Source organism: Phycodurus eques, chromosome 11 (assembly GCF_024500275.1).
Source record: "Phycodurus eques isolate BA_2022a chromosome 11, UOR_Pequ_1.1, whole genome shotgun sequence".
NCBI classification, from domain to species: domain Eukaryota; kingdom Metazoa; phylum Chordata; class Actinopteri; order Syngnathiformes; family Syngnathidae; genus Phycodurus; species Phycodurus eques.
The window spans coordinates 18,758,756-18,783,744 of NC_084535.1; the positions used below are offsets into that span (position 1 = coordinate 18,758,756).

The 24,989-nt window shown below is 41.7% G+C and overlaps 3 protein-coding genes across 12 annotated transcripts in view; 2 read left to right on the forward strand and 1 right to left on the reverse strand.

The window, feature by feature from the left end:
• The window catches only part of zmp:0000000755 (phosphofurin acidic cluster sorting protein 2), a 69,321-nt gene extending 52,321 nt beyond the window's left edge, over positions 1 to 17,000 (forward strand). Inside the window, exons 16-25 of one of the 3 annotated variants that reach the window (XM_061689591.1) lie at positions 1,819 to 1,973; positions 2,055 to 2,165; positions 2,749 to 2,851; positions 5,474 to 5,506; positions 6,537 to 6,579; positions 6,672 to 6,714; positions 7,711 to 7,849; positions 7,969 to 8,192; positions 12,624 to 12,737; positions 14,520 to 17,000. In XM_061689591.1, coding sequence (XP_061545575.1) covers positions 1,819 to 1,973; positions 2,055 to 2,165; positions 2,749 to 2,851; positions 5,474 to 5,506; positions 6,537 to 6,579; positions 6,672 to 6,714; positions 7,711 to 7,849; positions 7,969 to 8,192; positions 12,624 to 12,737; positions 14,520 to 14,635 — 1,081 coding nt within the window. In that variant the 3' untranslated portion in view covers positions 14,636 to 17,000. Of the gene's footprint in view, positions 1 to 1,818; positions 1,974 to 2,054; positions 2,166 to 2,748; positions 2,852 to 4,236; positions 4,718 to 5,473; positions 5,507 to 6,536; positions 6,580 to 6,671; positions 6,715 to 7,710; positions 7,850 to 7,968; positions 8,193 to 12,623; positions 12,738 to 14,519 lie in introns of those variants that run through there. The other 2 variants (XM_061689592.1, XM_061689593.1) reach the window with 2 other exon arrangements.
• On the reverse strand, positions 16,314 to 19,394 carry mrpl2 (mitochondrial ribosomal protein L2). Of its 2 annotated transcripts, XM_061689601.1 has the most exons (8): positions 19,322 to 19,394; positions 18,889 to 18,974; positions 18,631 to 18,814; positions 17,921 to 18,062; positions 17,726 to 17,841; positions 17,554 to 17,664; positions 17,324 to 17,397; positions 16,314 to 17,246 (listed from the first exon to the last, which is right to left on the reverse strand). In XM_061689601.1, the coding sequence occupies exons 2-8, from the start codon at positions 18,961 to 18,963 to the stop codon at positions 17,037 to 17,039; spliced, it is 912 nt and encodes a 303-aa protein (XP_061545585.1). In that variant the 5' UTR covers positions 18,964 to 18,974; positions 19,322 to 19,394; the 3' UTR covers positions 16,314 to 17,036. The 2 variants fall into 2 exon arrangements, with proteins under 2 accessions (XP_061545585.1, XP_061545586.1); XM_061689602.1 differs by lacking the exon at positions 18,889 to 18,974 and having other exon boundaries at positions 19,322 to 19,388.
• klc1b (kinesin light chain 1b) overlaps positions 18,666 to 24,989 on the forward strand; it is a 32,777-nt gene continuing 26,453 nt past the window's right edge. For 6 of the 7 annotated variants that reach the window (XM_061689594.1, XM_061689597.1, XM_061689596.1 and 3 more), the window contains exon 1: positions 20,125 to 20,194. The gene's annotated coding sequence lies outside the window, so the exon portion shown is untranslated. Of the gene's footprint in view, positions 18,994 to 20,124; positions 20,195 to 24,989 lie in introns of those variants that run through there. The other variant, XM_061689595.1, reaches the window with a different exon arrangement.

Consider the following 24,989-nt stretch of genomic DNA (forward strand, 5'->3'; position numbering starts at 1 on the left):
CGTGGTAGGTTAATTGACGACTCTAAAATTGCCCATAGGTGTGAATGTGAGTGCGAATGGTTGTTTGTTTATTTGTGCCCTGTGATTGGCTGGCAACCAGTTCAGTGTGTACCCTGCCTCCTGCCCGAAAATAGCTGGGATAGGCTCCAGCACTCCCGCGACTCTTGTGCGGATAAGCGGCTCAGAAAATGGATGGATGGAGTATTAGTCTATACAGTATAAAAATTATTAATTGAATGTGCATATATCAAAGGTCAGGTGACGTGTGTAATATAGTCAAAGTCAGAGAACCAAGGCAAATAAGACATTTGTAAATTATATGACAAAACCCCAATGTTGCTAAAGTGGCTGGCGCAACACTGAGTCTGGTGTGAGTCTGTCCGTGCGCGTGTGTGTGCGTGTGCATCTACTTTTTTGCGGGGCGTCAAGAGTTCAGAGCCCTGGAGGGCAGAGGACAGACAGAAGAGGTAGAGGGGGCAGAGCAGGCAGAGAGTTCAGATTCCTGACAGCCTGATGAATAAAACTGTCTTTGAGTCGGCTAGTCCTGGCCCGCAGACTCCCCAGTCTCCTGCCTGATGGCAGCAGACGGAAGAGGCTGTGTGACGGATGGGTGGCATCCCACACTATGAGGAGGACTTTGCGGGTGAGGCGAGTGCTGTAAATGTCGTGCAAGGAGGGAAGAGAGGTTCCGATGATCTTCTCAGCTGCCCTCACTATGCGATGGAGAGTCTTGCGACAGGATGCGGTGCAGGCTCCGTAACATACAGTGATGCAGTTGGTCAAGATGCTCTCTATGGTCCCTCTGCAGAACGAGCACATGATGGGGGTCGGGGCTCTGGCTCTTCTCAGCTTGCGCAGGAAGTAGAGACACTGGTGAGCTTTCTTGGCCAGTGATGAGGTGTTGCTGGTCCAGGAGAGGTTCTCGGTGATGTGCACTCCCAGGAACTTGTTGCTGCGCAGCCTCTCCACCGCAGCACCGTTGATGTTCAGGGGAGCATGCTGGTGACATATGCGTCCTTAGAGTCCATGTATGTGAGGACAGAATGGAGGGCGGTGGAGACGGCATCATCGGTTGACCAGTTGGACCGATATGCAAACTGGAAGGGGTCCGGGGGAGGTGGGGAGGGAGGACTTGACGTGGTGCATGACTAGCCGCTCAAAGCACTTCATCGGGATGGGTGTGAGCGCTACCAGACGGTAGTCATTGAGGCAGGAGGGAGACGACTTCTTCGGCGTATCAAGTCATGCAAAGTTGTGGTATTGATTCACGGCATTGTCTGTTGGAATTTCCCTTCAAATGTTAAAATTAAAAGTAACCATAGTGTTAAAACCAGTTTATACCAATAGATATCACACTGTTCCTCTTTTTTGTTCCATTCAAGCCTCACGTTGCACTCAACACAGAATTCAGATCACCTAAATTGGGTTTGCAGCATTCTGTCAGAAAAAAAAAAATCCATGGACGTTAAAAGGAAGGCTTGCACTGTGCATTCCTTCATCACGTGCCCTGATCATTTCTAAAATATTGAGGCCACACTACCTACATTAATTCCAATAGTTTTTCCCATTGTTTAATGAAAGAAACTTTTCCAAAGGTGTTTCCTTTTCACAAGGAGGGAAAGATGTTTATTTTTTAGCGTATTTTACCCCCAATTACTAGTTAATTGCATTGCCTTATACTGTTTTCCAAACTTTGTCCAACAATCACATCCTCATTATATTAAAGGGAAATTAATTTCAAAGTTGGGGATACATAGTAATCTGTGAAATAAGTGTCAATCTTAATTCAATTGTCTTCTCTTTTCACTTAACCCATAGTTGTAACTGCAATGCACAGACTCCGCCCACAATGAAGGTGGCGGTCGCAGGTGACCAGAGTTACCTGAGCACCATCCTGAGGTTCTTTGTGGAGCAGCTGGCAAACAAGACTCCTGACTGGCTCAGTTACATACGCTTCCTGGTCATCCCTATTGGTAAATAAACCAAACTGCAAGTTTCGTGATCTACATGTTTCAGAAGTATTCTGACAAATTTCTTGTGCAATTGCCGCACAGGCTCTCATCCTCTGGCCAAGTACGTGGCCTCGTTTGACGGCAAGTTCAACAGCATCTTTATGGACACAGCATGGAGGGAGTTGTTCTGCAGGACGGAACGGCCCACCTCAGGTAGGACACAACTCTTTCTCACACTCGGGGTTTGCGGCAACACACACCTCCCGTATCTGACCTCAAAGCATGGCGACAGGTCAAATGTTTGGTCGACTTGAAAAGGAAATAAGTGGGGCCACAGCACGGGTCAGGGGCTTATGAATGGAGAGATGATGTTTTCCATTTGCGAAAGATGGCTGCAACGTGCTTTAGTGGAGGGAATGTTTCTGCTTCACGGCACCACTGCTCCACCCTGCTCCTTCTCCGGAGCTGCCTAAGAAGAGTAACAGGCTCAACATTTAACCCAAATGTTGGATTAGGAGGCTTGTAAAATTGAAAGCAAATGCCTTGCTTTTGTACCTCATCATGAGATCATGTTTGTGGGATTCCCCCCCTCCCCCCTCACACACACACACTTTTTAGTCTTTGTTTTATTACTGTTAGCCACCTGCAGTCAGAATTTTGAATAGCCGACAAATAGATGAAAGGATAATATAAAGTAGTGTGCTTACTTAGCTGTAATTGTTTTACACAGCTCCAATGTGAAATGATTTGTACACTTTCCATTGTTTACCACTGGTTCTATTTGCTCCACATGCAGATAACATTGATGTAGCAGGGCGGGTTGTTCAGTACCTGGCCGGTGCTAATGTGTCCCACCAGTTTCCCATCTCTGAAGCTATGCTCACCTACAAACAGAAGAGGTAAAGTCACATTATTGAATATGAAAAGCATCTTTACGTGTGGCGTGTTTGTGGGTATGCATGTATCTTTCTTATGCATGTGTGTCTGAATGATTTCCAAACTTAATGTCAATCGTCTTTAATCTCAGTAAAATTGAGTGGACCACCTGTGGAACTGGTCTAAGGAATTAACAATCACTTAGCTTTTCTACCTACACTATCTCACGTGAGATGTACATAACATCTGCACACTTCTGTTTTAGTAACACTATCAGAGGAATTAGTCAATACTTGGTTATCTCTCGTGCGCAGCTCAAAAGGGTTAACTATAGCTTAGTACGATACATGCAGTTCTACACTGCTAAAAACCACTATCACAAAAATAAACATACAGTAGATTTATATAAAAAGTTGGCAAACCCCTGATGAAATGCCACGCTTTTTTTTAATGTAAAAATAATCAAACCAAGATCAATCATTTTTTAACAATTTCATCCAAACATAAGTTTTTAGAGTTATGGCCAAAAAGTTCAACTTTGGTTTCATCAGACCAACAAGAGAGTCCAACTTGAGAGGACTTGTACCAGAAGAGCCCAATGATCCCACATGATTCTGAAGACTGTTTTTACTAAATTTAGCCCCCCTTGGATTGCTTCCTTTCGTTTTTCTTCATTTCACCCAATATGAAGCATATGTGAAATTGTTGTCAAATGTAAGACACAGGCAGTACTTGGCAGAAATTCCTGCTGCTCTGTTAATGTTGCTGTTGGCCTCCATGACCTTTTTTTTAAATAATTTTTTTCATCAATGTTGGAGGGACTTCATGTTATTGGCAATGTTACTGTCATGCGAAATTTCTCCACTTGAAGATGACTTTCTTGTGCGCCATTGTAAATCAGAAGCATAGGTGTCAAACTTAAGACCCGGGGGACAGATCTGGCCTGCCACATCAGCAAACCATATGCGTCAACTTCCATGATTCTTCCTTGTCAATTGTCAGTTAACACAATTCATCAGAACATCTACAGATGCAAGTTAAAACTCTACCATGGTAACCGAAAGCCATATATCAACAACAAACCAGAAACGCTTCTCTGGGCCTGAGCTCATCTGAGATGGACTGATGCAAAGTGAAAAAGTGTGCTGTGGTCTGAGTCCACATTTCAAATTGTTTTTTGGAAATCATGGATGTTGTGTCCCCTGGGCCAGAGAAAAAAATAATATCTGGATTGTTATCAGTGCAAAGTTCAGAATCCAGGATCTGTGGTGCTATGGGGATGTGTTAATGCCCATGGCATGGGTAACTTGCACATCTGTGAAGGCACCATTAATGGTGAAAGGTTTTGGAGCAACATATGGTGCCATCCAAGCAATGTCTTTTTCAGGGATGTCTCTGCTTATTTCAGCAAGACAACGCCAAGACACCTTCTGCATGTGTTGCAACAGCGAGGCTTCGTAGTAATAGCGTGCGAGTTCAGCAGTCCATGCATGTCTCCCATTGAAAATGGGTGGCACATGATGAACCGCAAAATAGGACAACGGAGACCCCGGACTGTTGAGCAAGTGAAGTTGTACATCAAACAAGAATGAGAGAGAATTCCACTGACAAAGCTTCAACAATTAGTGTCCTTAGTTTCCAAACGCTTATTGAGTGTTGTTAAAAGTTAAGGTAACACAGTGGTAAACATGCCCCTGTCCGAGCTTTTTTGGAACATGTTGCAGCCATCAAATTCAAAATGCGTGAAAAGTTGTTAAAAAAAAAAACAGTTGATCTGTTTGAACTACTGTAGGTTGAAAAGGATTTGTAAATCATTGTATTCTATTTTTATTTACGTTTTACACAACGTCCCAACTCCATTGGAATTGGGGTTTGTATATTTTTCTCTTGGTCTCCTCAGACTTGTTTTTTTTTTGATTGCATTGTTCTGTCACTGACTGTGTAATGGTTCACTTGCCTGACTGGATTCAGTTCCCATTCAGTGAGGGTGTGCATTTGAGTGTGACTGTGAAGAGTTATCTGCCTCTTTATGTGCCCTATGAGTGACTGACGACCAATCCAGGGTGTAGTCTGGGTTTTGCCTGATGTTCACCCCCACCCCCATTCCCCTTACCCTGAACAGGATAATCAGTAAAGACAATGTATGGAAAGTTTTTATTGGGTTGACTATTTCTCCCCTATTTCCACTGTATCGTGACAATGTCAAACAAAAGCATTATTTCCTTTGTAATGGCAGACTTTTTGGTGTAAACCTGATATTGAAAGTGTCCCTAATATTGCAACCAGTGATTGTGGATTAAAATGTAATCCACAATGTGCATGCAAACACTGAATGAGTCATCAGTGACCACACACCTTAAAGTTGCTTTGATTTGTGCTAATATTCATAAGTTGTTCATCATGTTGTTTTTTCATTGGAGACATGCACGTTCAATTGCAATCAACTTGTAATAAAAGGCTAGAGTTCTGATTAGGGCAAACCAGTCTTTAACACTCAACAGATAGTCTATCTGATGTATTTGCATGTGTCCTTTTCTGCTCTGTCAGTGGCTTCCTTGTTAGTCAGAAGGTACCAAATACAACACACAGTTTAACATCTTTTGCATTCCTTCTTCCTTCCTTTCCCCCTTTGATTTGCATTCAAGGAAAAGAAGTTTGTATTTTGATTTTTACATCAGGTATCTAATTTGACTTTGTTTTGGTTTTTGCCCTCCTTTTTTATTCTCCTCACCGCTGTCTGCTGTGTCTTAACACACCTTTTCTCATTTGATACTCACCATAATGTTGATCTGCACGTCCTTTCTGGGTTTTGTGTGACCTTCCGTGTCCTGCGTGTTGTTGCTGTAATGATTTGCCTAACAACCTCAAAATGATCCTGTACGCTCTCAATAGTGGTTTTCTGATTCATATGTCAGTCAGCATGAGAGGCCCACTAATAAGCTTGTCATTGATTATATACTCTTTGGACAAAAGTATGGGACACACTCCTTGTAATCTTGTAAAAGGGTCTTCCTAGACAAATGGAAGTTGTTATACTGTATTTGCGGAGGTGTAACCAATTCCCTATTTTCTTCCATTTTCACTTTCTGGTTAGGTATAGCGACCATGTGTCCAAGTACTTTTATCCATAAAGTGTATTTTATTCCCTTGGAAAAGAAGGAACATATTGCTCCAAAGTAAGGAGTGTGAGGTGGTAAGCTTCATTGGAACTGATGTCTTGCACATGTATTCACACTGGAGGTGGAGAGCCCCAGGTGACTTTTACACAAATTTCCAACAATCTTCCCCACAGCAGATCTCTTGACTACAGCGAGTTTTATTTATTTATTTATTTATTTTTTAATGCGGTAGATTTTAGGCCTCTTATTATGAGCGCTACAATCATTCAAGTCTGATATTTTTGCATGCATTGTAGAAGAGTTCACCGTAGAACTGAATGTAACAGTCACTTTTAGCAGTCTTCACAAGAACAATGTCCCGAATAAATGTTGGTTGTAAGGAGCGGTCCTCTCATTCATCTCATACTCCTCCCGCCCCAAGATTATCTCATTCCACCCCAAAGCCAGTTTGTGCCATTTCTGCTGCGATGGGGCATGGTGCCATCATCTCTCCAGGACCATTGAGTGTTGCACCTTGGAGTTTTGCAGTGTTCCAAGCACCGCCGCTCTCCTGCTACACTAACCGCCTATTCATTGTCTTCCCTCATAGCCCTGACGAGGACTCCTGTCAGAAATTTGTGCCATTTATTGGGGTAGGATTTTTTTTTTTCAATCAAAATGCAATTAATATTTTTATAACATCCAGCATATAATTTAACACTGAAATATTGTTTTATACTTGCAGGTTGTGAAAGTTGGGATTGTGGAGCAAAGCCTCTCAACCTCAGGTAAGGTTGACCCAGACTCCTAAGCAAAATATGGGTTAGCGTCAAATGTAACTTACTCATAATATGTAAATAGAATAAGACAAAGAAGATGAGAATAACATTTTACCTGCATCATTTTAAAAGTGCTACTTTAAGTATACAGGGGGTCCTTGATTTACAACTCCCGACCTGTGACATTTTCAGGTCACAAGAGGCGCACGGCATTAGAATTGTCATGTGGCACAAGAAGGAACGCTCTGTAACTGTAGTACTGAGTATTTTTCATTTGATTGTTTTATATTTACAGCCTAGAAGTGCTAAAAATATCTGACTGAACTGTGTAACATTCACTTTTGCTGCATAATCCAAGGACTTTGTCATACCTACAGATTTTATGCCAAGGTCCCAGATAAGCCCAAAGGGGTTATCTCGTTATGTTAACAAACGTAAAAATGAAATCCAACATCTTTATCTGTCTCTGCTGCAAAATTTAAGTACATCTTTCTTGGCCTATAACCCACCCATGAAACGCAGTTTAGTAGTTTTTGTGTGATCCTGCCAACACAAATTATGAAAAAGTCCATTACATTGTGGCCTTGGTTTACAACGGTCCCCACACGTGTTGTTCCAAGGCTACAAACTGTGTGCAATTAACTAGTTTGCCCAGCGGCGTAAGTTTACTTCATCACGTCGTACAAGAAGGCACGCTCAGTTACTGCCATGCTTTGTTTTTCATTTGATTGTTTTATATTTATGAACAAGTGAATTTTATGCAAATATTTACAGTAATTATGACTTTACTACTGTGTTAGCGGAAGTTAGTTATGGTCACCGGCGTGTTTCAATTTATTAAAAAATTTGGCTTACTAACACCATCGTAAACTGAGGATCCTGTGTACGGAATACAGGAGGATATTCACATTCCACAAATTCCTGATCAAGCACATGTTTTTTATTTTTTATTTATTTTTTTTATTTTTTTAATAGATGTTGCTTAATTGTCTATTGTGTTCACAGTGGATTCTGATGATGCAATGGGGGGCAACACAAGCATCCTGGCCTCCCCCACACCCACTTCGGCTGGTCCATATGGGAAGGAGATTGGGGGTACACCGCCACAGTCACCCTCTGTGTCCACCGCCATTTCAGGAGCTGGGTAAGACACACTCACTGAAACATTTCAAACAAATATTCTGTACAAAGGAGCTACACACTTTCCATGTTGTCGTCATTTGAAAAGCTGGGGTTTGTAACTGAAAGTGTTTGCCTTTGCAGTTCTCCATGTTCTGGCAGCGAAGTGATGGGCTTGCAGGTGGACTACTGGACGTGGCAAGGCCCCGAGAAGAAAAAAGAGGGCGAGAAGCGGGACGTGGGATTGAAGAACACGCTGAAGAGTAACTTCCGCTCACTCCAAGTCAGCCGCCTGCCCTGCGTGGGAGATATCACACCTCCACCCAGTATGGCCATGACTGTCGTCACAAAGGAGAAGAACAAGAAAGGTACATTAAGAGGCTTTGGGGGTTAAATAGTAAACACTGTGCATGATGAAACTGAACTTGTTGATGAGTTCACAGAATTACATGAATTAATAGTTCCACCCGAAAAGAAAAAAGAAGTGAAATTATGAGGGGCGGAAACGCAATATTGCGAGAATAAAGTGGAGCGAATGTCAAAAATCCATCCATCCATCCATGCATCCATTTTCTTCCACTTATCCGAGGTCGGGTCACAGGGGCAGCAGCTGAAGCAAGGAAGCCCAGGCTTCCTTCTCCCCAGCCACTTCGTCCAGCTCTTCCGGGGGGATCCTGATGCGTTCCCAGACCAGCCGGGACACGTAGTCTCTCCAGCGTGTCCTGGGTCGTCCCCGGGGCCTCCTCCTGGTGGGACGTGCCCGGAACACCTCAGCAGGGAGACGTCTGGGGGACATCCTAACAAGATGCCAGAGCCACCTCATCTGGCTTCTCTCGATGTGGAGGAGCAGTGGCTCGACACTTGAGCCTCTCCTGAATGACCGAGCTTCTCACCCTATCTCTAAGGGAGACCTCGGACACCCTGAGGAAACTCATTTCAGCAACCTGTATCCACGATGTTGTTCTCTCGATCACGACCAGCAGCTCGTGTCCATACGTGAGGGTAGGAACGTAGATCGACTGGTAAATAGAGAGCTTTGTCTTTTGGCTCAGCTCTTCTCTCTCTCTCTTCCCTCACTTGTGAACAAGACACATAAATACTTAACTCCACCACTTGGGGCAGGATAACTTCCCCGACCCAGAGAGGGGACTCCACCCTTATCCGACTAAGGACCATTGCCTCAGATTTGGAGGTGCTGATTTTCATCCCAGCCGCTTCACACTCAGCTGCAAACAGCTCCAGGGAGAGTCGAAGGTCACGGCTTGATGAAGCCATCCAAACCACATCATCTGCAAAAAGCAGAGACAAACTCCCGTGCACATTCGAGGACACTTCTGAGGGTGTAGAGCTGGTCCACCAGATGGACGCTCTTCTCCAGAAGCCCTGAATAGAGCTTACCGGGGAGGCTGAGGAGTGTGATCCCCTGTAGTCGGAACACACTCTTCATTCCCCCTTCTTAATAAGGGAGACCACCACCCCAGTCTGCCAATCCAGAGGCACTGTCCCCGATGTTGCAGAGGTGTATCAGCCAGGATAGCCCCACAACATCCAGAGCCTTTAGGAACTCCGGGCGGATCTCATCGATCCCCGGGGCACTGCCACCGAGGATCTTTTTAACCACCTCGGTGACCTCAAATCTGGAGATAGGCGAGCCCGCCTCAGAGCCCCCTGAATCTGCTTCCTCTTGGGAAGGCGTGTTGGTAGAATTGAGGAGGTCTTCAAAGTATTCGGCGACTCACAACGTCCCGAGTTGAGATCAGCAGCGCGTCCTACAGGTCAAAAAGGCCCGATAGGACTCCTTCTTCAGCCTGACGGCATCCATTACCGCTGGTGTCCACCAACGGGTTCGGGTTTGCCGCCACAATAGGCAACGACCACCTTACGCCCACACCTTTGGTGGGCCACCTCGACACAGTTCACTCAGACACAATGTTGCCCCCCTCCGGTGGGACTTGGGCGAAGTTCTGCCGGAAGTGGGAGTTGAAACTCCTTCTGACAGCGGACTCTGCCAGATGTTCCCAGCAGACCCTTGCAATACGTTAGGGTCTGCCAGGTCAGACAAGCATCTTCCCCCACCATCGGAGCCAACACACAACCTGCCAGAGAGGTGACGATCCACGTCCCGAGAGAATCAGAATTAGAATCCTCTTTATTTGCCAAGAATGTCAAAAACACAGAAGGAATTTGTTTCCGGTAGTTGGAGCCGCTCTAGTATGAGAACAGACAGCCATTTTGACAAAAAATACTTTTGAGACATAAAAACAGAAAAACACACTACGGCGAGTCACTGAGCCTCTAGCAATTTAATAGCAAGAGGGAAGAAGCTGTTGGAATCTCTGTTTGTTTTAGTTTGCATTGATCGATAGCGCCTACCTGAACAAAGGAGCTGGAAGGTGCTGATGTGGTGGATGTGGAGGGTCCAAGAGGATTTTGCATGCTTTTGTCTTAGTTCTGGCAGCGCGCATGTCCTCAAGGGTTTTTCCGGCAGTCCTGATTGTCCGTTGCAGTCAGAATTTGTCCTTTTTTTGTGGCAGCACCAAACCAGACTGTGATGGATGAGCACAGGACTGATTCGATGACTGCTGTGTAAAACTGCCTCAACATCCCCTGTGGCTGGCCGTGCTTCCTCAGAAGCCGCTGGAAGTACATCCTCTGCTGTTTGAGGAAGGGGTTGTTGTTGGTCTCCCACTTCAGGTCCCGAAAGACTATAATTCCCAGGAACTTGAAGGTTTCGACGGTTGACACAGGGCAGTTGGACAGCGTGAGGGGTAGCTGTGACGAAGGATGCTTCCTGAAGTCCACGATCATCTGTACAGTCTTGAGCATGTTCAGCTCCAGGTTGTGTCAGCTGCACCAAAGCTCCATCCGCTCCACTTCCTGTCGATATGCAGATTCAGCTCCCTCTTTGATTAGGCCGATGACTGTAGTGTCGTCTGCAAACTTCAGCAGTTTGATAGCCGGGTGCGTTGAGGTGCAGTCGTTCATCTAAAGAGAGAAGGGCAGCGGAGAGTAGACGCTTCCTCGGGCCGCCCCAGTGCTGATAGTGTGTGTGGATGAGGTGGTGTCCCCCAGCCTCACCTGCTGTGTCTGCCGAGTGCCTGTGGATAAAAATGTATGTAAAGACAATAGTCTGAGACCAGCAGCCACTCTATCTGTAGAGACCTGCCATATACTCATCAGGTATAATTTATAACTATAAATATAAATTAAAAACACGATTCAAATAATAAGGCAAGCAAATCCACCAAAACAGATTATTTCTCTGTGCGTAGTTCTTTCTCATGTGTAGTATACTAAAGCGATAAGATCCTCAACAGTCCATCTTAACGTAGGTGTACTTAAAATGTGATTGGATGAGTCACCACAGTATGTGTGTGTGTTGTTTTTCTGTCTGGTGGATGGCAGAAGAGGAGGAGGCTTGCGAGAATGTTTCTCATGTTTGTGCTACTAAGAGCAGGTTTGTTCATTTATTTAGCTCACTATGTATTATTAATACTATTCCGATAAGATTTTCCTCATGAAAACTTCACAGTGCTTCGTTTTAGCCATTAGTATTTAACTGTTTAGAACAGGGATTCTCAAACTGTGTCCAGCTAGGGATTCCATACAGGGGAAATTTTTTCCAAGGACCCCCTCATAATTCGAACACCAATTAAACATCTCTTTTAGGGGAGAAAAAAACTGGCCCAACAAGTAAATTCATAGCTGAAATATTATAAATAACAACAAGTTGCTGTTTTCCCCATTGTTTTATTACAAAGCAATGCAGTCAACTTTTATTAAGCAGACTCTTAGTCCATTAGAAAACACACAGAGTACGGTACACAATAAGACACATAAAAGGAGGTGCATCAGGAAAATCTTCATATTTAATGACCATTATTACCTTTTACCCGATTCCCTTACAAAAAAACAACAACCATCCAAGAAATTTCACCTGCACTGTCCAGTGTTCAGGTATTTCTTTCACAGTCACACTGGATGAATTTTTGGCTAAAAAGTTACTTAATCGATTTCCAGCCACTGAATCGTTTCGGATTGTATCGTTCTAAATAAATCAATGTCATCCTTGAATCGAATCAGCAACCAAGAATCGTGATAGGAATCGAATCATTGCTAAAGTGAATCGTTTCACTCTTAATATTTTTACTTTTTCTAGTAATAATTGAACTGTTCTCATTTCAGTTGTATTCTTGTAAAATGTCCACTTTATTGTTGTAAAATTGTCGCTTTTCTTGGAATATTTCAACTTAATTTTTTTTTATTATAGTGTATTATACTGTATTATTTCAATCCTTCCTATATGTATGCATGTTTCAACGATTCTGCCTTCATGTAATAGTTTTGACTTTTTTCTCATTTGTATGGTATTACAACTTTATCCTTGTAAAATTAGCTACTTTTTTCCACTGAATATTACAACTTTATTCTCATAAAATGACGACTTCGCTGTACTGGAGGAGTCACTGATGATCAGGTTCAATTTCCCCTGAAAGTGTGAATGGTTTTCTGTCTTTGTGCCCTATGATCGACCGACAACCAATCCAAGGTGTAGTCAGTCTTACACCTGAATTCAGCTGGGATTGGCTCTTTCTCTAATTTGTTTTTTACCTTATTGTTATAGGTTTATGACTATTCTCGTTATATATACTATAAAGTCCTTCATAGAGCCTTCCATAATTCCACTTCAATTCAAGGGAAAAAAAACTACACTGAACTTTTTGCTTGCTTAATTATTGCTTATGGGAAACGAAGTCAATCACTTAAGTATATTTGATGTGCCCTGCTTCTCCCTGCAGTTATTTTTCTCAGCAAGAAGCCGAAGGAGAAAGAGCTGGACTCAAAGAGCCAAGTTATAGACGGAATCAGCAGGTTGATCTGCACAGCAAAGCACCAGCACACGATGCTGAGAGGTAACACTGCCCCCTGGTGTGGATTTCAGTTCTAACATTGCTCACTTGACGACGGGACGGACATACATACAGTGCATACGAATACAGTACTGTGTATACATTTTTTTAAATTTTAATTATTAATAAAATAATGTATTTTCATTTTTAAATGTTATGATCAATATTAATGTAAATAATTAACCAATTATTGAATGCAATGAAGAAATATATTTTTTATATATGGCTAATATTTAGAATATTTTAATAAATTACCAATTACATTAAATTAATGCAAAGAAAATATTACAGGACTCTTGATAATGTAATGAGAATGACAAAAAAACGTCTTTATTGAAAATGAAACCGGTACGATGAAATTAAAGGTGCATTCTCCAAAGTGGCCATTTGGAAAATATAAAAGTGTATTATCACACAATAATAATAAAAAGTTACACATTAAATAACAAATGAGGATCCTGGTTGTAAATAAAGTGTCTTGGAGTGCAGTAAGGTGATCTATGAAAATAATTAGAGGAATGTGAAATACTGTAGCTTATGGCAATTCGATAGTATTCAGTGCAATTACAGCACTCATAACAACTTTCTTAATCTGTTGGTTCTGGCTTTTAATTTCCTAAACCGTCGGCCAGAGAGTGACAGTACAGTACAGGTAAATATTCGATGGTCTGGATTTTAAAAAACTGAGCGGCCTGTATATGTCCCGCAGGCTATACTTTGCCCGCCCCCGATGTTTTTCATTCAAATATTTACTGTAATTATGACTGTGACTACTACTACTGCGGTAGCGTATGTCTGTGATAGACTATGACACGTTCCAACTATAAGTGTTAATATCACCATATAACGCGCCTTTAAGACTGTCCCATTTCACCCAAAATAGCTTAGATTTTCCACTGAACTTCATATTCATTGTATTGAGTAGGTGTTGTGCTATTAGAAATGCATATTGGTCAAGCTTCGAAATTAACTGAAAGCAGACAAATGTACATGCAAACATGAAAATGTGAGCATGCTGAAATGGTGGACATTTTTGACCAAAGCTAGCATTTAATAAGCACATGGTTGACCTTCACTTGGCAACATGGTACATTAAGCAACAGTCTACTGTTTAACAAATATATTTTACATTTCTGAAGTTTTTATTTCAATTGACCTTTCACTGTGACAGGGTGAGGAGCATGTTTAGCTTGACAACATCCAACTATACACATGATATGTTGAAACCTAAGTAAACGTCACGTGTAAATATTTAAATTGCAACTCGCCACTTTTTCAGCCTCTGTTGAAAGACAAAATGCTGCTCGTAATGTAACTGGGTAATTGCCACATAATGACAGAGTGGACAGCAATTTCAGCGACACATGCAAAATGTTTAGTTACATTATTAAAAAAGAATATACATGATCAAAATGACTTGTTTTATCAAATAACTTGTGGGCAACGAAAGCATGCATTTAAAAAAAATATATTTTATCATTTAATCAAAAACGTATACAATGAAAGAAACACTTTATTACTATGTGTGCAAATGTTTGCCCACTTATAGGAAGATAGATTTATTATTATTATTCAGCTACATTTTCATGATTATTGAGCAATTCTGATGAGGATACCAAATGCATTCTGTTGTGATATTGACCCACAAATTCGGGTTACGCTGCTGCTATAGCAATGGAACTCTGCTGTAAACCAAGGACCACCCGTCCATTATATATCTTTTGTATCAGTAAAATCCTTTAATTTTTAATTGATTTCCTCATTTTACTCTTTCAACTCTTATAGTCACTATCGACGGCGTGGAGTGGAATGATGTCAAGTTTTTCCAACTTGCTGCCCAGTGGCCAACTCACGTCAAGCACTTCCCGGTGGGAATCTTCGGTTACACCAAACCCGTGTGACCTCAGCAGCCGTCCGCTTGGAACTGCCAGACTCTTCTGCGCTGCACTTGTCTCACCCAGAGACTCCACAGAATTTGAGGGAAAGCCAACGGCAGTAATAGTTTTCCTGTGGAAATTTTACTGACTTCACATCCGTGTGGTCAATACACACTTTCATGTTGTCCTTCCGGTGTTTTTGATGTTGTTAGCTGTTGATTGTTCTTTTCCTTCCTTTCTTTTTTTTTTTTTAATTACACACTACAAAAAGAACAAGTACTATTTTGTAAGACTTGTGCTACAGCCCTAGAGGTCATTTGGCTTGTTTGACGATTTGCCACATTTTGACAATGGCAGCTATGTTTGCACTTTGTTTTTTGTTAACATGTTATTATTTCTGTGAAATCCTACATGTATTGTTACTCTGTAGAGAATGGAGGAGTGCGATGGTGATGTGCAGTGGCGTGTGTGAGATTTTGAAGCTGTGTTAGTTGGAATATTGCTGTGAATCTTGACAGAAACCTTCTTTTCTTTTCATCCCTTTGTTTTTTTTCCCAACTGCTCACTGCAAAGCAAACAAGACTTCAGTGTACTTTGAAACAACAAAGGTATCCTGGAAGGTAGCTATAATTGACTAACGCACATTTTTATCACTCGAAAGTTCAAGTAATTCCCATCCTGAAGACTTGAGTCACTTAGAAACTGGGTATCATGACACAAAAACAAACAAATCCCCAATAGCTGAATGCCAAATTAGCTTTTTCTAAGCCCTGATATGTTTGTAATTTACCAAGGTGATGCTTTTTTTTTGGGCCTTTTCGGATGAACAGCATTTGAGCTGCTCATGATGCTCTGGCGTCTCACAGACCCCAATTAATTTCGCAGATAGTGGCGAATCCAAATGTGCAGTGATGTGCCAAAGTCAAGTTTGTGTCTGTCCCACAAGCTTTTGGCCTGCTTCAAGACAAACTCCTACATGTTGCATATGTGGTATAAATCAGTATTAGCATTACTGAATTGTTTGGAGTAATCAAATTGTATTTATGAATCAAAAGGTGTGTGTACATCCTAACCAAGTTTTATACAGCATCATTGTGGCTGTAGATGCACTTAATACGTAAACATTCTGGTCAGTTGGTTGCTCACTATTTTGTTGGCTTGTTGGGGAATGTTTCTTCAAGTGTTTGTGATTGGAAACCTGCTTTGACATTACTGCCAAGCGCAATGCAATTACAATGAAAAGTCTATGGAGTCTTGCCAGATGTCCAAATCACTGCCTATGTATGTGTGAGTGTGTGTCTCGTCTACATTTGATGGTACTTCCTATTACTACGTGAAACCTTCGCTGTAGGAATTCTATGGACAAAAGGCCTTTTGTGTTGTTGCTTTTTCTAGAATGAAAAGCTTTTAAAGTATTGTATATAAATATATACAAAATGTGTTATTCTGATTTGCAAATTGCCCTTTGACTAAATTGAAAGCACAATTAGCTTCCTTTTATTTGTTGAGAAAAAGCCAAATTCAGTACATTTCCACAACTCAAGTTCTGTTCAATACGACACTGTCATTTCTCCTACATTTTCCTTACTTTGTAATGCACTTTTTAAGTGGTTGGATACACATTGACACACAAATTGGGAAAGTTTGGTTTTGAGGTGTTCTTTTTTCCCAAATGTAAACCACTACCTATAGACATGATAAGACTGTTTACTGGTTGTGTCAAGTGTGTGTTTGATGGCTTCAAGCTCCCTCGCGGGTCCTGAACACATTGTAGCCATCTGTTTCTTCCCCATTTGCCACTTATTTTGTAACTGTCACCGTGCAGTCTGCCTGCAGACAATACAGTCATATTTCGTATCCTGCTTTATAAGAGGGGTCACCGTCTTGTCTTGGACACCAACTGGCCCTGAGATAATATATTACTAAACTTTGGCTGTAAAGCAGGGCTGAGTTTTGTGAGGGAAATTATCAAGTGATTTAAAATATTCAATGGGCATAAGTGTCAAGTGTGTTCTGATGTATTAGACCTAAAGTCCATCTTTGCCCTAAATCTCACCGTAGCAAGGGGGTGTTTTACAAGGCAGGACCAATGAGAGGCTGCACTCTCTTGTCACCGCTCTTAAATCCAACTTTAAGTAATCCAACAGGAAAGACGACAGCATACCATCTCATTGGTCCAGTCGCTTCAGATGCCACCCAGTGTCTTTGCACAAACCCTATTTTAAAGAACGTGACAGTATTTTTAAATTTACCACTAAAAAAAAAATATGGGTTACGCCGCATGTTTTACTATAGTTGTAAATATGTTTTGGATTTTTATATTGTTTTTTTCTTTCTTTCCATGCTCTCACAAGCAGTTGTCTTAAATAAAATTTTTAATCTTCTGTACAAACAAGCATTCCTTTATTTGAAGCATGTGTCATATTCAGTTAGCAGAGATCGAGGGCAAGTTGACGTAACTCTTCATCGGAGGCAACGGTTTAATCTTGCGTCCTGCCCAGCCTCCCTTCCTCTGCCACAGCCCGCTCGACGGCCGAATGCCCAGCCAGCGATTGCGGCCCGCTTTGCCGATGATCCTCTTGTTGTGGTCCACGTTGGACACACGGCCCACTGTTACCATGCAGGTCTCCAGTACCTGTTTGTGTATGTGTCACAATGACATTGACCTTTCCGCAGATTACTTACTCGATAGTGTGGCGGTCATGAGCTCACCTGAACCTGCTGCTTTGAAGGAAGCTGAACAATGGCTGTTCCATTTACTTTACGGAGGAGAACACCACTTGTTCCTGATAAAGACAATGAAATAGATTTATGACAAACTCACTACATTAAGCAGTCCTATTCCATTTGGAGATCTTCATGGAATTGATATTTGTTTTAACACTGTGAGGGAAATAAGGATAAATTCTATGCAAAGAAGAAAAAACCTGTGAACAATTTACCTGCAGCCCGAATATACTCTGACCCTTTCCCAGGTTGTACCTCCAGATTGTTGACCAGGGTGCCCATAGGAAGTGCTCCCAGTGGGTAGGCATCACCCTCATTTGCTGACACTGTAAAACAATCATCAATCCTTCATCAAAAACAGACCTTGTCTTGGTCTACTTCTCATACCTGCCATGCGTCCAATGACGGGCGATGTTTTAATGATGTCTCCAGCCTGCATGTTCTCTGTAGCGATGATCCATCTTTTGCGGTTACCTCCAACCACCAGGGCGATGTCAGCTGACCTGGTAAGAACACAATGTGCCGGATGAAGACAGCCAATCAACTTTTGCTTGACATGTTGAATGGGAAGATAGAGCTCACCTGCACGGATCATATCGCACGTAAACAACTTTCTCATCAAATGGCTGCCCTTCTCCATTTTCCTCATAGCGCAGACGCTGGAAGTCAATCCAGCGATACTTTTGTTTGTGACCGCCGCCGATACCATGTACTCTGATTTTACCTTAGAAGGACCAAAACAGAAGTAGATTACCATTATTGTAAACCCTGGACAGAGTACATTGAGATAAACAACCACATGTAGGGCCAATTTAGAATCTTCATGAATGAATTAACCTAACAATGTTTTTGGAATGTCGGAAGAAAGAGGAATACAGTGAAGAACAGGGACACGGCCTGACTGCCAACAGCGAAAATTAGCAAATAACTGACCCTCCCTTAGAATTGACATGAAAATCCCCCAAAAAGCAAATAAGTGGGGGTTCGTGTAGCAGAAACGCAAATAAGTGGGGATATCACTCCAATTAGGGCTGGGCGATATGGCATAAAAAAAGATTTTTCTGATTTTAATCCATTTTTTTCCCTAAAACAAATGACACTATTCAAAACTTGGAAGTGGTCCTTTAAACACAACAACAAAATAGCTATGAGATGCAAATGTAGCGTCTGTGAACATACCACGCTATCACGAGGTGATCACTAATGTTGCTTCGCTAATGAAAAGCAGCTACGCTACGACCACGCTACTGAGAAATGTAGCTTAACTAGTTAAGCCACATACACGTTCTTACCTGTGTGATCTCTTCCTCCTGTCTTTTTCATCCCCATTGGTCTGACTGAATACTTCTCCCTCTGCTTCCACCAAGTTCTGTTCTGCTCCAGAGATGCTGTGGTGAGGAAGCCACGGCATGGCGCTGCCCTGGATGGACCCAGTTGCAATAACACTGGAGCACACGCCCCAACACGCAATTGGACCTGTCAACGCAGACAAATTCCATATTAGCTGCTTGCACTGTTTTCATTTGTCCCTTGTGGCATAAGATGTTGACCTGAGACGACAACAGAACAGGCTGGGAGACGGAAAGGGAGCGCAGGGCTCGAGCCAAACAAGACACCGCCATCATTCCTACAAGAGCTGCACAGCACACAAAAAGGTACACTGTTAGATGCTTGGTTGTTTTGTTCTATTTCTCTCCCTGGGCTAATTCATTCGTTTGGGTGTATTTTAACATTTTCCTGCTTGTAGTAAACTCTATAAAACTACAGTTTCACCTATACCTATTGTCATCGTTAACCTTAGTGGTACTAGTATCACTTAATACTAGCATAGTGTGTGGCTACTTGGAGAGGTTAATGGGTAGATGAAGATGTATTTTAAACAGGCTGACGTTGCATTAATAATATACATGTATACAATTGCGTTAATTTTTAATAATAAAATCGAATAAAAACCAAAAACTTGTAATCAATGGAAAAACAAACCTTTCTCCGTTTCATTTCATGCCAATTTTATCCCAGGCGTCCTTCGTGAGCTCGCACGCCGCGTCGCATGATGATGATGCATTTCCGGACAACTTGTCCTGTTCATTTGTTAAACTCTGTTAAAGAAAATAACTGTATTAAACGTTATTATGACAGTTTTACCTATCATTCACTATATGTTAATAGCTAATCGTTGATAACATGTGGTACTACAATGGATTGTTTCATTCTAGTGCAATGTGGCATCTGAGTGGCATGATATCTGAACTATTAAGCGTAAATGTAAACGACGTGATATTTATAAATCCTCCGGTATTTACTGACATGTATGAGGGACGGAACACAGAATAGTGTCAAACAGATACCTCCACTGACATCAATTTAATTTACTCCTGTAATGTACCAACATAGTTGTATACGCTGTCGACAATTCGTGTTATTGGGGGCAATTTCTTAACGTGACGTGTCTTACAAGACAAAAATGATACGTTTAAATTCAGAATGCTAAATGAAATGAAATTTTGGGTACCAAAAATATGTGACCACCAGGTGACAGTATCAGCTCGTATTTTCCAGCATTCACGTTTGGCGTTTTTTTTCTTTTCTTCTTTTTCTTTTCTTAAGATGCGTTTTAAGTTTTAGATATTCATAGACATGCTTTATTCTTTATAATGACCAAGGTTTTAGTCATATTTCACAATCATACTAAAAAATATATATTTAAAAACGTTCTATTTGGCGAGGATAGAGAGCGAAAACAAAACATTACGTCACTGAGCTTTGCTTCGCCGCAACGGCTGATGGGAGAATTTTGCAGTTTTGAAGACATTTTGGATTTAAAGGGGCTGGGCTAGCCGAAGGTTCTGGCTGTCGGTAAGGGTTCTTTATGTTGTCGAGATATAGAAATGAATTTAAGCATCAGAATCACTTTTTTATCAATATAGCTTCCATTTCCAAAACTGCACGCTTAAACTAGCGCCTTGGGAGTTTAAATGCAGCGAGTCCGCAACAAACAGGGAGTGGTGATGCTAATAGGCTAACCGGACTAAATACATAGTGTCTGACAACAGAGCGGAACCAAGCTTTAAAGCTTTACGCTTAACATTGGTCAAAACTTCTCCGTACATATGTACAGGGACGTAGTCTGGAACGTCATCCTTAAAATACATAATATATACATATCTATTACGTCATAGTTGAGGACAACGTGGCATGTACGGAATTGTTATATTATGCCTAATGTAGCGTTGAGTGGAATGCAGTAGCTGTAACAGAACATAAGGTAATAATGGTCAGGTAATTGAACCAAAATGTGCTCTAACTTTAGGTGCAGTTTTCGAAGTCCTGGTTTACTTGGCTTGAAACTGTGGCTCATTATCATAAAACGTCCAAATCATAGATATTTTTACTTTTGAGTTGGGCAAATGTATCACCTCTTCTTGCTGTCAAGGTAAATGGCGGTGTTGTAGATGGTAACCTTTGTTTACATGCCTAAACAGAAATTTGAGTTATTAGTAAAACTCATATATCATGGTCATCAGTGACAAAAAAGGCATCATCTATAAGCAGGTTACAGTGAAGTCATGGGTGCATGTGGTCGGTGTCCGTGGCATATCGCTCATTTTTTCTCATGGTCAGCCCACCACACCCTCCTTGATGACTGCCTCTCTGCCTTGTGTCTGCTGGTCATGCACAAATGGACACTTGCTGGAAACGGGTGGATGATGGCATCCGTTGATGTAAAACTACGTAATATGATCTGGAGATGTGCTGCTGACAATGACACATTGTTTACCAATGCCCCTGCTCTATTTTGATTTCGGTTTCCATCCCAAGCCTCACTCTCTTCATCTACTGGCATTGAAACACACACACTAGTACACCACTCTCTTCCCTGATTATGTAACAGACAAATCCGCGTTGCATGTTTCCTAAAGGAATAAGGCTTGTCGATATGACTGAGGTTCGCTTTGCTTTAAGATTTTGCATCATGAAAAGTGTACCATTTTAAGTCAAGTCGTAGTTCATCTGTGCTTTGAGTATCATAAGGTCCAACATCTGAATAATAGTTTGCTTCTTTTGGTTATTTAATTGGTTGTCATGACTATTATGTTGGATTCTGGACTAGAGGTGTTATGATTGCAGCATTATTTTGTGACATTTGATCACCAGCTAACCTGAGTCATCTTGTCTGTAAAAAACACACCACTGATCCACATTTTAAAATGTAACTAAGAGACTTGCCTCTTCAGCGCTTTAGTCTTACTTTCATCAACAGACTGGACTGTCTTGAGTGTTTGTGGGTGTGCGTGTGCAACACCATAGGATAGGGCTAATGTTGCCATTTCCACTCCCAAAACAACAGTAGAAACATCTGCAACTTACCGCAAGGTGTTTTCTCATGTTAGAAGTGGGCTAAAATATCTAAGTTTGGGCAGTCACAATATAAGAGCTGCATGACAAAGCTTTTGTTTTTTTGGAGTCTGTACAGTGCGGCAGTGTTCCCCCCACCCCCTCCAAAATGAGTCATTTTGATTGGCTCGCGAAGGCTATGTACTCGGTCATGTGACTGCCTTGTGTCATCTAATTGGGGAATTGGAGGCAAATGCCATTAGTGATTGGCGCAATGGGTGCCCTATGCGGAAGTTGAAGATTGAGTCTAAAAATAGACGCGCACGCTAGAATGCGTCGCGAACGGCATGAAAGTCGCGAACGGCATGTCGATCATTGTAATGGAGTAAAAGTATCGCTCCTTGTTCACATAAATACTCAAGTAAAAAGTATGGTGCATTTAAAGTACCCTGACAAGTACAGTTTATCGAAAATGTTACTTGAGTAATAAATATAACGGAGTAAATGGAGCGTGTTACTACCCACCTCTGGTGTGTTGTTGACGATGGTAGTCAACAGAATAATCTTAACTACTCCAGACATTGTTTGTGATGGTCTTTTACCTGTTTTAATCCAAAACATAGAAGGCATGTGAGACTCATTTTGTGGATTTATAGTGTGTCATAGTGTAGCCTTTCCCGTTGTGTCTCATCGTTGGAATCATTCCCTTGTGTCTGAGAGCAGAGGAGCACATCTCCATGGCTCCCTCCCCCCATCCGACCTGCTCCTCTGCACTCCTCTCCTCCTCCTGAGTCGGGCGGGGCCATCCTTGGATGTGCGCCCTTAGCTGATGCAGGTTGTTGCGATGAAGCAGCAGGAAGGTCACCGTCATCCTACAGGCACCACCATTCCATCTCTTCCCATACCAGCTCTCGCTCTTTCTCCCTCTCTTTCCCTCCCACGCTCTATGTCCTTCATTTGCATTAACCCATTTTGCACGCACAGAGTCCTTTGTTGTTTCTAGAAGGATCTTTGCAGATGAGCCCCATCCGTCTATTTTGTGTGTGCCGCTCCTTTGCTGGAAGACAAATCATTATTTCATCAGGTATTTTCCATGCGAAACTCTTAAGGCTCTGATTTGCAACTGAAACAGGTTCGTGTCGTAGTTGCAAGTTGGAGCAGCAATAATATTCAACAGCTCAACGATGGCTTCCTTTCCAAACATCTTTGCATTATTAAATTGGGGGCTTATTTTTAGATCTCTTTAGATACCTAAGAACCAATCATTGTTCTTTTCATAATTCTCTTCTTGTTTATCAGTGTACAATAATGTCAACACATACCATTCATACTGTTCTCCCCTTATGGTTTGAGATTATATAACTTAATTGCAAAGCAATCTGCTGGAGCAAGGAGCGCACACATCTGTTAATGCGCAGTGTGTTGTCATTTGTTGCATATTATTGTGTTACCTGAAACTATAAAGTGTGAGGTTGCCCGAATGCTGATACTTGGCAGGTGCATGGAAATTGGAAGATATGTATTGGCTCTTGAAAGCACCATGAAATATTTCACTCTTGAGAAGCGACTTCATAGGTATATTCACATTGTGTCTTTTGTTTGTGCATGCTTTGTTTGAAGTGGAAACAAAGTAGATGTCAAACATTAAAAAAGGTCTGACAGACTTTAGTACCTCTTAAAAGACTTGGAAAATATTAACTTCGACTTCTGAGGAACACAAGCCCTTTTTATATTGAATTATGGTCGTGTTGTCTCTGACTGGCATGTACTTAGAACTGTATTCAGCATCCTCAAGTCTTTTTACATATGGACCTCCTTTTAAACCACTCAAAACGGGGGAGAAATGTTCTCCATGTTAATTTATATTGTTTAAATGTGCTGGTTACATGTTTTTAAAAGAGCATGAACAAAAAAAACTGAAAAAAATGTGTTGAGTTTATCCTTTAGAACAGCTCAAGACCCAAATTTGAAATTCTGATTCTCCCTTGGACCCAAACATACTAAAAACATTTAGTTGTTCACTGACGTGCTATCGTGTGATAACACCATAGTTGTTGAACCTTCAAGTTTTAATTTGACCTTGAGGAATATTTTTCTGAAAATGTTTCGTTGAACCCCAAATTGCACCCCATTCGACTTTGGAGGTTCCACTGCTAATTTCCCCAAAACAGCCCCCTATGATATCACTTAAACCATCCATCCATTTTCTGAGCCGCTTCTCCTCACATGGGTCGCGGGCGTGCTGGAGCCTAACCCAGCTATAATCGACCAGGAGGCGGGGTACACCCTGAACCTGTTGCCAGCCAATCACAAGGCACATACAAACAAACAAACATTCACACTCACATTCACACCTACGGACAATTTAAAGTTGTCAATTAACCTACCACGCATGTTTTTGGGATGTGGGAGGAAACCGCAGTGCCCGGAGAAAACTCACGCAGGCAGGGGGAGAACATGCAAACTCCACACAGGTGGGGCCGGGGATTGAACCCCGGTCCTCAGAACTGTGAGGCAGACGCTCTAACCAGTCCCACCTCACTTAAACCAAAAAAACATAAGCATAATGTATTTTTCAGGAGATTAGATTAAGAAGGTCTGTGAACCTGAGAATAAAGAAAGAAAGAAAAGATCATTTCAACCTGTTGCCAATGTCAGGTAGCATCATATAAAAGTCTGCTGACAGATTTCAGTCACTTGATGTGACACACATAACATCAAGATAAAGCCATAAATAGTACATAGTAGCAACACACCCAGTTTGAGTGGTTATCGTGGGTTAGCCAGTGTAATATTGTATTTCAAGGAAATGAGTGAGGTTTGCGCCTTAAAGGGATGCAGCTCTTTGAGATGTTAACATTGACACCCAGCTCAGCCATGCTTTGCACAAGAAAGCAAATATTCTACATATTTTTTTATGATTGATGCCCACAGCCCTTTGTCATAATACCATGTATATATTACCATGTTTTCCCCCCCATCTTTATCCTCATTGATGATAAAGTACTGTGTGTACATGTGCTCACAGCTTTCTGGATCCCAGCTGGAAGGGCAGGGTTCCTTTTTTCATGTAGTGTATAACTGATGCGGCTGATTGAGTCATCGGACAGAGAAAATAGCGTGTTCCATTTTAACATATGTCATCAAATTGAATTACTTTTCACCATAATAAACAGCATACAGTCCAAAGTTTGAGTGTGATTTTAATGATCACCATCATATTAATAATGCGTAGGTTTATGTCCCTCACCTTAGCCGTCGGATGACTGGTCCATCACACGAACAAGCTGCATCAAGATAGGACAGATCTTTACAC

Bases quoted from the DNA above. Each gene is read 5' to 3' on its own strand.
- mrpl2 (XM_061689601.1), bottom strand. From the start codon at position 18,963: ATGATGGCGGTGTCTTGTTTGGCTCGAGCCCTGCGCTCCCTTTCCGTC. The intron at 18,815-18,888 runs GTCAACATCTTA...CTGCGTTGACAG, and splicing joins CTGTTCTGTTGTCGTCTCAG to GTCCAATTGCGTGTTGGGGC. The intron at 17,398-17,553 runs GTAAATTGTTCA...TGTCTTTATCAG, and splicing joins AGAGTATATTCGGGCTGCAG to GAACAAGTGGTGTTCTCCTC.